Below are 12,473 nucleotides of genomic sequence, written 5' to 3' on the forward strand. Positions count from 1 at the left end.
CAAAATACAGGGAAATCCTGGAGGAAAACCTGCTGCAGTCTGCAAGAGAACTGCAACTAGGGAGAAGATTTGTTTTCCAGTAAGACAATGACCCCAAGCACAAGGCCAAAGCTACAGAGGAATGGCTTAAAAACAGCAAAGTTAATGTCCTGGAGTGGCCAAATCGGAATCCAGATCTCAATCCAATCGAGAATTTGTGGATGGACTTGAAAAGGGCTGTTCACTCACGATCCCCGTGCAATCTGACAGAGCTTGAGCAGTTTTCTAGAGAAGAATGGGGAAAAATTGCAGTGTCCAGATGTGCAAAGCTGATAGAGACCTATCCACATCTTAAGGCTGTAATTGCTTCCAAAGGAGCATCTACTAGTACTGACTGGAACGATGTGAATACTGATGCAATCAATTATTTTTTTTTTAATTTGTAATTTATTTAGATCACTTTGTAGAGATCTATTTTCACTTTGACACAAATGAGTCTTTTTCTGTTGACCAGTGTGAAAAAAGCTGAATTAAATCTACTGTGATCCAATGTTGTAAAACAATGAAACATGAAATCTTCCGGGGGGGGGGGTGGGTGAATATTTTTTATAAGCACTGTATGTCTTTTTCTGATGCATGGAGATCAAGCCCAGCTGCTGACGGTTAGCTCCATATACCAAGTGTTAGCCTCTGAAGGGAGTATTTAATTGATAAGCATTCCCATGTAAAATGGGCAATTTATGCACAGTATAATATTTCAAAACCACTTTTGAAGACCATGTTTTACAATTCCCTAGCTCCTGCACTTATGATTTAGCAAAAAAAGACACTGAATTCTCCCTGCAAGAGCGAATGCTGTTGATAGTTGATGTTAGATACTGCGGGTCATCAATATTGCAGGCCCCAGCCTACTTTTCTGTTTGGTGTCATAGACTGCAGGTAACTGAGCCTGCTGATTGAATCTTGGCTCTCTGTGATCAGATGGAGAGACTACAAGCAGAGAACACATCCGAGTGGGGTAAGAGGGAGCGGTTGGAGACTGAGAAGCTGAATCTTGAAAGAGAGAACAAAAAACAGAAGGCACAGATTGAGGACTTGATGGAAGTGCTGACGAAGAAGAGGAAGCAAGCTGCAAGTGCCCTGGATGCAGACCTGAAAACGATTCAGAGTGAGCTTTTTGAGAAAAATAAGGTAAGAAATTCTTTGTAAATGTTTACAGTTATCATGGAACTTCTCAAGGGAATTGTATGCTAGATTGCACCAAATATCTTTGTCAGCAGCTGCAATGACACTTTTCTTTCAATCATAGATATTTTGATATTCTCACAGATTTGACACTAGCTTGAGTGCATTCTTACTCTTCAGCCATTGGTGAAAAGTTGGAAACAAGAGGAGATCTACAGATGCTGGAAGTCCAAGCAACACACACAAAATGCTGCATGGCCTGCTGAGTAAAAAGTTGGAATGAGCTTTTCGAGGCAATAGATCACTCAAATCGCAACCATAAAATGTGCAGCATTCTGTAGTGACTGGCTTCTGGGAAAGGAGGAGAGAAGCTTCAGTGGAAGTATAACCATTAATAAGGGAAAATTAGACATAGAACCCAAAAGATGTGCAAAGATAGGAGAGAGTGAACCATGTCAAAACATTTGATCGGTTCAAAAACAATAGTGTGTTCAACATGGAAGATTATCCAAGGGCTGGAAGTAGAGATAAATGGGCTGTGCACCAGGAGAGACAGATATGCTTGAGCAGGTTTGCCTGTTTCATTCCAGAGTCAGAGGGTCATGAAGCCAAATAGCACAGTCTCTTTGGCACCATGTACGTACACTTGTCTAATTTATCCATGTTTGGTCCAAAGCCAAGGTGGGGATATTCAGCATATTTATCTCTACTGTTTGAGTGATGTCCCTCCTGGTTTCACTCACTCCTCTTTTGATATCATCTCACTGGCTTTCATTCTAATGAGGGTCAAGCCTCAGTCCCTGGAGCCTTCTCTGCATTTAATGTGATCATGGCAGATTTAATTTTATCCTCAGCTCGCCCTTCCTACCCCCCCGAATGTTCACAAGTTCCTTAGTCTGAGGGTTGTCTCACAATGTGCTCTCTATAGCTTTCCTATTTCAGTGCTGTCATATTCTATTCCACAGCCACTCCCTGTTTCATCCTTGCCTCATCAGATTCCACACTCTTGGTGCTCTTCCACGAGGTTCAGACCCTGCTCTCCACAGTGCCTGCTCCACCCCAAGTTCCAGAGGAGCTGGTGCCTTATTCTGTACATCACATTCACCCTTGTCTCTCCCTTCCCTACTATAATTCATCAGATTAAGCTCCTGTTTAGAATCTTCTCTGGAATTAATTCAAGTCTTAGTTAACTCGTGATTTGCAACTTCTTTTTTAAGGTTTCACTCTAATTTACTAAAATTCCTTACAAATTGTAATTACATTCCATGAACCTGCAGCCCATTTCCCTGGATTCCTACCTACTGTATCTTGATGACTTCCATTTGCGTTCATACTGTTCATAGATTTTCTTGGTGGTTTCTGAAATTTCCTGGAAACTAGAAGATTCCAAACTGTTCTTTCGTGGTTGGTTTCAATGGCATTCTAACGAGCTAACCAAGGTCTCAATTTCACATCCCATACAATAGACAACAATTGAAACTAGATGGAACTCCTGCTTTCATTCCTTGGCACCTCCTGTGTGCTCTTGTCCTTGGAGATGAAGTCTGTGATAACTTTACTCTGTAGTGGGTTGATCCTTCTGTCATTTGAGAGATGCCCCCCTATTGACTGATAAGCCATATCCTCCAATTCTGGTTTTGAATATAAATCACTGTTGACCAGTCTACTTACCAAATATGCAATGAGAACACTTCGTCATTTTAAATGCTTGGGATGTTTTAATTTTGACTGCTGGGTATTGCTGCAATTTTCACCTATCCAGTTGCCATGATATTGAGGTTGCTGCTTCAACATTGCAATCTTTGAACCACAGGTCTTGTTGCACTGTTGTTGTCTTCACACATAGTTACTTTAGAGGGTTTAATTGCAGTGACTGGAATTGCTATATGAGCAGACTGGATAAGGGTGACAGGTTTCAGACTCCAGACAATGTAATTATTGGATGGTTGCCAGAAAATCACTTAGTTTTCTTGGTGGGGGGGGGCTAATATTCTTGTGGGCAAGTTTACTCAAGTTGTTAAGAGTGGTTTAAACTAATATGGCAGGGGGATGGGAACTAGTATGATAGAGCTGAGGATGAGCCAGCAGGTTTACAAGTAGATGACGGATGTAACATGAATGTAAGGAAGGACAAGTCAATGACTGGGTACAATGCAGACAGAGCAAAGAGTTAAATTGTTCCACAGAGGCAAAATTCAAAGGGGCAAAGAATTCTGGACTGAGGGTGCTGTCTTTAAATACGCGTCATTCAGAATAAGATGGATGGACTGGTGGTGCAGTTGGAGATTGGTCAGTATGACACTGTGGGCCTTACTGAGTCACAGCTGAGATAAGGCCATAGTTGGGAGTTTAACATCAAAGGATATACTTTGTATTGAAAGAACAAGCAGGAAGGTGTAGGTGGTGGTGTGATTTTCTTGGTAAGAGATGGAATTACATCTTTAGAGAGAGGTTACAGAGGGTCAGAGAATTTTGAATCTTTGTGGGTGGAGGTAGGCATCTGCAAGGGTAAGAAAAAAAATGGGAATCAGATATAGCCCTCCAAATACTAGCTAAGATGTGGGCTTGAGATTGCAAAGGAAACTGGAAACGGCGTGTAATAAGGGTAATGACACAATTGTAATGGGGGAGTTCAGTGTGCGAGGGGATTGGGAAAATCGGGTTGGTATCGGATCACAAGAGAGGGAATTTGTTGAATGCTTACAAAATGGCTTTTTAGAGCAGCTTGTGCTTGAACCTACTTGGGGAAAGGCTATCTTAGATTGAATGTTGTGTATTAACCCAGATCATATTAGGGAGCTTAATGTAAAGGGACCCTTAGGAGGCAGTGATCATAATGGAATAAAGGGAATTACAGGGGCATGGGAGAGGAGTTTGCCCAGGTGGATTGGAGAAGGATATAGCATGGATGATGGCAGAGCAGAGATGGCTGAAGTTTCTGGGAATGGTTCACAAGGCGCAGGATAGGTATGTCCCACAGAAGGAGAAGATCTCAAATGGCAGGGGTAGGCAACCGTGCCTGACAAGGGAAATTAAGGACTGCATAAAAGCCGAGGGAAGGGCATATAAGGTACTAAATGTGAAGTTGGATAATTGGGAAGCTTTTAAAATCCAACAAAAGGCAACTAAAAAAGCTATAAGAAAGGAAAAGATGAAATATGAGGGCAAACTAGCCAATAGTATAGAACAAGATACCAAAAAGTATTTTTCAGTTATATAAAGAGTAAAAGGGAGGTAAAAGTTGTTATTGGACCACTGGAAAATGATGGTGGTGAGGTAGTAATGGGGGACAAAGAAATGGCAGATCAACTTAATGGGTACTTTACATCTGTCTTCACTGTGGACGACTTTAGCAATGTTCCAGTCCTCTAGTGTCAAGGAGCAGGAGTGGGGCCGTTGATATTCCAAAGGAAAAAGTGCGAGGCAAACAGAAAGTTCTTAAGGTGGATAAATCACCTGGACCAGTTGGGCTCCATCCCAGAGTCCTGAGAGAGGTTGCTGAAGAGATAGCTGATGCATTGGTCATGATCTTTCAAGAATCACTTGATTCTGGCATGGTCTAAGAAGTCTAGAAGATTGCAAATGTCACTCCACTCTTGAAGAAAGGAGGAAGGCACAAGAAAGGAAATACAGGCCCATTAGCCTAGCCTTAGTTGGGAAAGTGTTGGAATCTATTAAGGATGAGGTTTTGGGGTACTTGGAGACTAATGATAAAATAAGTCTAAGTCAAAGTCAGCATTGTTTCTGTAAAGGGAAATCTAGTCTGACGAATCTGTTAGAGTTCTTTGTGGAACTAACAAGCAGGGTGGACAAAGGAGAGGTAGTGGATGTCATTTACTTGGATTATGGCATTTGATAAGATGCCCTAGATGAGGCTGCTTAACGAGATAAAACCCTGTGGCAATGCAGGAAAGACACTGGCATGGGTAGCAGAATGGCTGACAGGCAGGAGGCAGTGAGTGGGAATAAAAGGGGACTTTTCTGATTGGCTGCCGGTGACTAGAGGTGTTCCTCGGGGGTCAGGATTGGGACTGCTGATGATATGAAGATAGGTGGAGGGGTAGGTAGTGCTGAGGAAGCAACGTGTTTGCAGCAGGACTTAGACAGATTGAAAGGATGGGCAAAAAACTGCCCGTGGAAAAGTGGCAGATGGAAGACGGTGTTGGGAAATGTATGATAATGCGTTTTGGTAAAAAGGACAGTGGTGTGGACTGCTATCTAATTGGGGAGAAGGTTCAAACATCAGAGGTGCAGAGTGACTTAGGAGTCCCCATGCAAGACTCCCAGAAGGTTAATTTACTGGTTGAGTCTGTGGTAAAGAAGACAAGTGCAATATTGGCATTTATTTCAAGGGGAATAGAATATAAAAGTGAGGAGATAAGGGTGAGCCTTTATAAGACACTAGTCAGGCCACACCTTGAGTATTGTCAACAGATTTGGGCCCCGTATCTCAGAAAGAATATGTTGTCATTGGAGAGAGTTCAGAGGAGGTTCACAAGATGATTCCGGAAATGAAGGGTTAACATATGAGGTGTGTTTGGCAGCTTTGGGCCTGTACTCAGTGGAATTTTGAAGAATACATGGGGATCTCATTGAAACCTACGGAACGTTGAAAGGACTAGATAGGCTGGATGTGGAGAGTACGTTTCCGATGGTGGGGGTTTCCAGAACTAGAGGGCACAGCCTCAAAATTGAGATGTGGCCTTTTAGAGCAGAGGCAAGGAGGATTCTTTTTCTGCGGTCATACTTGGCAAATCTATAGAACAGGAACTGTAAACTGTAAACATTAGGAATTGTAAACTGTAAACAAGCTGCAAATGCAGATGTAAATAAATAGCAATAAATAACAAGCATGAAATAACAATATAACGCAGTCCTTAAATGAGTGTAGCTTTCCCCTTTTGTTCAAGAACCTGATGGTTGAGGGGTTGTAACTGTTTTTGAAAGAGCGCAGCCTGGGTAGTGAGGATCTTTGATGATGGATGCTGCTTTTCTATAGCAGTGTTTCATGGAGATGTGCTCGATGGTTGGAAGGGTTTCATCTGTGATGTACTGGGCCAAATTTACTATCTTTCGGATTTTCCACTCAAAGACATTGGTGTTGCCGTCCCAGGCCATAATGCAACCAGTCAACACACTTTGCACCACACATCTATAGAAGTTTGCCAAGGTTTGCGATGACATGTTGAACCTACGCAGATTCTTGAGGAGGTGAAGGCGCTGTCGTGCTTTCTTCGCAATAATATTTATATGATGGGTCCAGGACATGGCCTCTGAGATAGTGACACTCAGGAATTTAAAGTTACTGGCCTTTTCTACCTCTGATCCTCCGATGGTTACTGGCTCATAGACCTTTGGCTTCCCTCTCCTGAAATCTGCTAGCAGTTCCTTTGACTTATCGACATTGAATGAGAGGTTGTTGTTATTGCACCATTAACTTCTACAGAAGCACAACTGAAACCATCCTGACCGACAGTGCCACAGTGTGGTATCTCAGCTGCACAGCCGCTGAGTGACAAGACCTGCATCGCGTGTTGAAGGCGGCCCAGCAAATTGTCAGGATGGAGCTCCCAGGACTGGACACCATCTATTCCAGCAGACTCAGGAGGAAAGCAATCAGCACCACACACCCCGGCCACTCCCTGTCTGACCCACTGCCGTCCAGCAAAAGGTTCAGGACACTAAAAGCTAGAACAAATAGGCAGAGGAACAGCTTCTATCCCAGAGCTGTGGCCTCCATCACACCACTCCCACAGAACAATGACTGAAACTGTGAGCACACACATGCACACACAAGGACTCAAATACTTTGTGCATTACTGTGATACTCTGGTGCTGCTACAACTTATTTTCTGCTACTTATCTATTTAATACTGTTTTTCTATTACTGTCTTGTTTTTATCTACCGCTTTATTTAATTGCCTGAGAGGAAGCCAGAGTTTCATTGTACCTGTATATAATGACAATAAAGATCATTCAATTCAATTTCATTCAGCCAAGTTTTCAATCTTCTTCCTATATGCTGATTCATCACCCCCTTTGATATAGCCCACATCAGTGGTGTCATCAGCAAAGTTATGGTGTTGGAGCTGTACCTAGCCGCACCGTCATAGATGTAAAGCGAGTAGAGCAGGGGACTAAGTACGTACCCCTGTGGTGCTCCTGTGCTGATCGAGATTGTGGAGGAGATATTTTTACCAATCCAATTTGACTGGGGTCCATAAATGAGGAAATCCAGGATCCAATTGCACAAGGGGGTACTGAGGCCCAGGTCTTGGAGTTTACTGATTAGTGTTAAAGAGGTGATGGTGTTAAATGCCCAGCTGTAATTAATGAGGAGCATCCTGATGTATGCATCTTTGCTGTGCAGATGTTCTGGGTTGTGTGAAGAGCCAGTGAGACTGCAGTTACTTTGGTAGGCGAATTGGAGTGGGCCCAAGTCACAATTCAGACAGGAGCTGATATGCTTCAACACCAGACTCTCAAAACACTTCATCACTCTGGATATAAGTGTCACTGGGTGATCGTCATTTGGACAGGTTACCACGCTCTTCTTGGGCACTGGATTGAAGCCTGCTCGAAGCAGCTGGATACAACACACTGCTGGAACAAAAGGTTGAAGATACTTGTGAATACAGCAGCCAATTCTCAGCACAGGTCTTCAGTATTCATCCAGGTACTTCATGCCGACCAGATAGTTTCCTCGGATTCACTCTCTTGAATCCCGCATGTCATCTTCAGGTACTGAGTCCAAAGGATTATCAGGAGACATGGGGGTGCACGATGGTTCTTCGCTTTTCTGGTGGTCAGAGTGAGCATAGAAGGCATTGAGTTCATCTGAAAGTGAAGTTCTGCTGTCCCCTGTGTTGTAACATTTAGCTTTGCAAGAGGTTATGGCATTCCAACATTGCCACAGCTTTGAGCATCCCTCGTTGATTCCTGTCTAGTCCAGAATCTTTACATTGCCGTTGAGATGACTTTCTGGAGATCATACCTGTACTACTTGTAGCATTCTTGATCTCCAGACTTGAATACCTGTGATCTGGCTCTCAGTAGATTCCAGATTTCATTGTTCATCCAAGGCTTCAGATTGAGGAAAACTCTGAATGATTTCATGGAGACACTCTCATCCACAGCTGTTTTTAATGAAGTCTGAAATATACTGGTGTGGTTACTCAGGTCCCCAGATGAGTTCTTGAATAGTCCATTGATTCACGGCAATCCTGTAACCGTTCCTCGGCCTCCCACAACCACCTCTTAGTTGTCTTGATCTCTGGAGCCTTGCTGTTTAGGCTCTGTCTGTATACAGGTAGTAGGAGTACAGCCAAATGATCCGACTTGTCAAAAGGCGGTCTCGGGAGAGAACAGCAGGTATTCCTTATTATAGTGCAGCAGTGGCCTAGTGTGTTGGGACCTCTGGTGCTATAGGTTATGTGCTGGTGAAAATTGGCATGAGTTTTCTTCAAACAGGCCTGATTGAAGTCACCAACTATAATTTGAAATGCTTCGGTATGGGCCATTTCTTGTTTAAGACAGCATCGTGCATTTTCACAAATGCTTACTTATAGTCAGCCGCTGGTGGTACATAAACTGCAGTCAGGATCACAAGTGAGAACTCCAAGGCAGGTAGAATGGTCTATATTTAATCGTTAGTTGTTCTCGGTCAGGAGAACAAGAAGGTGACAGAACCCCAACATCCGTGGACCAACGAAAATTGATTAAAAGGCATACGCTGCACCCAATGAAGGTTCGAATCATTCTGAAAAAGGTAAAACCTTCTGGTCGGACAGCTATGTACGACGTGTTCACTGTTAACCAAGTCTCAATGCAACAGACAATTGAGATCTGCCTCATCTGCCTCTGATACAGCAGCCTTGCCCTGAGATTGTTGATCCTGTTTTCAAGTGACTGTACATTAACTGACAGGATGGTGGGTAGAGGAAACCTCATCTCCTGCACCTCAGCCTGGTTTGAATCCCACCTCTCATCCTGCATATTCGGCCATGGCCTTGGAGTTGGCCCTTAATGGCTCCACATTTGACTGTCGAATGTGAGATCTGAAGATCATTGATGTGATTTCCTATTCCATTGTTGAGATGAAATTCACATGTTGCAGATTGCTGCAAAAGTATTTCAAAAGGAGTATATTCCAGAGAAAATCTGGTAGAATTTCCTGTAGCCCCCAAGGTTGCTGATATACAGCGCCATCTTCTTAGTGAACTCTCCACCTAAGTCAAGACCTCAAGGATCAGCAACATTGAAAATATTATTTTTATCTTTCCCATTGGCAGTTGGCCAAAACTGTACTCAATACTTCGATTTATGAAAGCCAGTGTGCTCTTTATGACCCAATATACCTGTCACGCCACTTTCAAGGAAGATGGATTTGTATGCAGCACAGTAGCATAGTGGTTAGTACAGCACTTTACTGTACCAGAGACCTAAGTTTAATTTCCGCCTCTGCCTCCAATCCTCCGGAACCTCTCCCATCCCTATTGATGATTCAAAGATCATTGCCAGAGGCTCAGCAATCTCCTCCCTCGCCTCCCACAGTAGCCTGGTCTACATCCCATCTGGTCCTGGCGACTTATCCAACTTTATGCTTTCCAAAAGCTCCAGCACATCTTCTTTCTTAGTATCTACATGCTCAAGCTTTTCAGTCTGCTGTAAGTCATCACTACAATCACCAAGATCCTTTTCCATAGTGAATACTGAAGTAAAGTATTCATTAAGTACCTCTGCTATTTCCTACAGTTCCATGCAAACTTTCCCACTGTAACACTTGATAGGTCCGATTCTTTCACATCTTATCCTCTTGCTCTTCACATACCTGTAGATTTTCCTTAGGGGAAACCCCAAGCCTTGGGGTTTTCCTTAATCCTGCTCGCCAAGGCCTTCTCATGGCCCCTTCTGGCTTTCCTAATTTCCTTTTTAAGCTCCTTCCTGTTAGCCTTATAATCTTCTAGATCCCTAACATTGCCTAACTCTCTGAACCTTTTGTAAACTTTTCTTCTTGACTAGATTTATTACAGTCTTTGTACATCATGGTTCCTGTACCCTATCATAACTTCTCTGTCTCATTGGAACGTACCTATGCAGAACTCCACACAAATATCCCCTGACCATTTGCCACATTTCTTCCATACTTTTCCCTGAGAACATCTGTTCCCAATTTAAGCTTCCAATTTCCTGCCTGATAGCCTCATAATCCCCCTTACTCCAATTAAACGCTTTTCTAACTTGTCTGTTCCTATCTCTCTCCAATGCTATTGTAAAGGAGATAGAATTATGATCACTATCTCCAAAATGCTCTCCCACTGAGAGATCTGACACCTGACCAGGTTCATTTCCCAATACCAAATCAAGTACAGCCTCTCCTCTTGGAGGCTTATCTATATATTGTGTCAAGAAACCTTCCAGAACACACCTAAAAACTCCATCCCATCTAAACCCCTTGCTCTAGGGAGATGCCAATTGATATTTAGTAAATTAAAATCTCCCATCACGACAACTCTGTTATTATTACACCTTTCCAGGATCTGTTTCCCTATCTGCTCCTCGATATCCCTGCAATTGGGCGGCCTATAAAAAACACCCAGTAGAGTTACTGACCCCTTCCTGTTCCTAACCTCTACCCGCAGAGACTCCGTAGACAATCCCTCCATGATGTCCACCTTTTCTGCAGCCAAGATGCAATCTTTGATCCACAGTGCCACGCCTCCACCTCTTTTGCCTCCCTCCCTGCCCTTTCTGAAACATCTAAAACCCGGCACTTGAAGTAACCATTCCTGGCCCTGAGCCATCCAAGTCTCTGTAATGGCCACCACATCATAGCTCCAAATACTGATCCACGCTCTAAGCTCACCTGCTTTGTTCATAATACTCCTTGCGTTAAAATAGACACATCTCCAACCATCGATCTGAGTGCGTTCCTTCTCCATCACCTGCCTATCCTCCCTCATAGACTGTCTCCAAGCTTTCTCTATTTGTGAGCCAATCGCCTCTTCCCCAGTCTCTTCAGTTCGGTTCCCGCCCCCCAACAATTCTAGTTTAAACTCTCCCCAGTAGCCTTAGCAAACCTCCCTGACAGGATACTGGTCCCCCTGGGATTCAAGTGCAACCCATCCTTTTTGTACAGGTCACACCTGCCCCAAAAGAGGTCCAAATGATCCAGAAATCTGAATCCCTGCCCCCTGCTCCAATCCCTGAGCCACGCATTTATCCTCCACCTCATTCTATTCCTATACTCACTGTCACGTGGCACAGGCAATAATCCCGAGATTACTACCTTTGAGGTCCTGCTTCTCAACTTCCCTCCTAACTCCCTGTAGTCTTTTTTCAGGACCCTTTTCCTACCTATGTTATTGGTACCAATATGTACCACGACCTCTGGCTGTTTTCCCTCCCACTGCAGGATACCTTGGATGCGATCTGAAACATCCCGGACCCTGGCACCTGGGAGGCAAACTACCATCTGAGTTTCCTTTCTGCGTCCACAGAATCGCCTGTCTGACCCCCTAACTATAGAGTCTCCTCTCACTACTGCCTTCCTCTTCCTTTCCCTACCCTTCTGAGCCACAGGGCCGGAATCTGTGCCAGAGGCACGGCCACTGTTGCTTCCCCCAGGTAGGCCATTCCCCCCCCCCCCCCACAGTACTCAAAGAGGAGTACCTATTGTCAAGGGATACAGCCACAGGGGTACTCTCTAGTACATGACTCTTCCCCTTCCCTGTCCTGACTGTTACCCACTTGTCTGTCTCCCGTGGCCCCGGTGTGACCACTTGCCTATAACCATTTTCTATCACCTCCTCACTCTCCCAGACCAGACGAAGGTCATCGAGCTGCAGCTCCAGTTCCCTGACGCGGTCCCTTAGGAGCTGCAGCTCGACACACCGGGTGCAGATATGGCCGTCCAGGAGGCTGGGAGACTCCAGGACTTCCCACATCTGACACCGAGCACAGAAAACCGGCCTCACACTCATGCTACTTCGTTTCCACAATTAACACAGGTACACCTACCTTGCCTCGTTACCGTTGAGGCGTTGAGCCAAAGCCCTATCACTCCGCTGCCCGGTCCGAATGCTGCCTGCTGGAGATGGCAGTCTTCTTTTTGAACTTTTCCCGCTCTACTGCCTGACGTCATGCTATTGGGTTTCGCTTTATGGGAAGTAATGTCTTGCAGACCCTACCAGAGTTGCCTCCAACCTCGTTTGAAATTGTCTCTTCGCCCATGAAATAGCCCTCCACAAATCATACCTGGTTGTCTGGCACAGGCCTGGGTCACCAGACTTGAATGCCACAGATCTCGC

General features: G+C 44.3%; 1 protein-coding gene across 4 annotated transcripts in view; it reads left to right on the forward strand.

Moving 5' to 3' along the window:
- The window catches only part of ccdc102a (coiled-coil domain containing 102A), a 222,378-nt gene that overhangs the window by 140,583 nt on the left and 69,322 nt on the right, over positions 1-12,473 (forward strand). For all 4 annotated transcript variants that reach the window (XR_011889222.1, XM_072279224.1, XM_072279226.1 and 1 more), the window contains exon 7: positions 961-1,170. Coding sequence is in view for 3 of the 4 variants with exons in the window: in XM_072279224.1 (XP_072135325.1) it covers positions 961-1,170 (210 nt within the window). In the remaining variant the exon portion in view is untranslated. The remainder of the gene's footprint in view (positions 1-960; positions 1,171-12,473) is intronic.

The sequence above is a fragment of the Mobula birostris genome, chromosome 15 (assembly GCF_030028105.1).
Source record: "Mobula birostris isolate sMobBir1 chromosome 15, sMobBir1.hap1, whole genome shotgun sequence".
In the NCBI taxonomy this organism is placed as follows: domain Eukaryota; kingdom Metazoa; phylum Chordata; class Chondrichthyes; order Myliobatiformes; family Myliobatidae; genus Mobula; species Mobula birostris.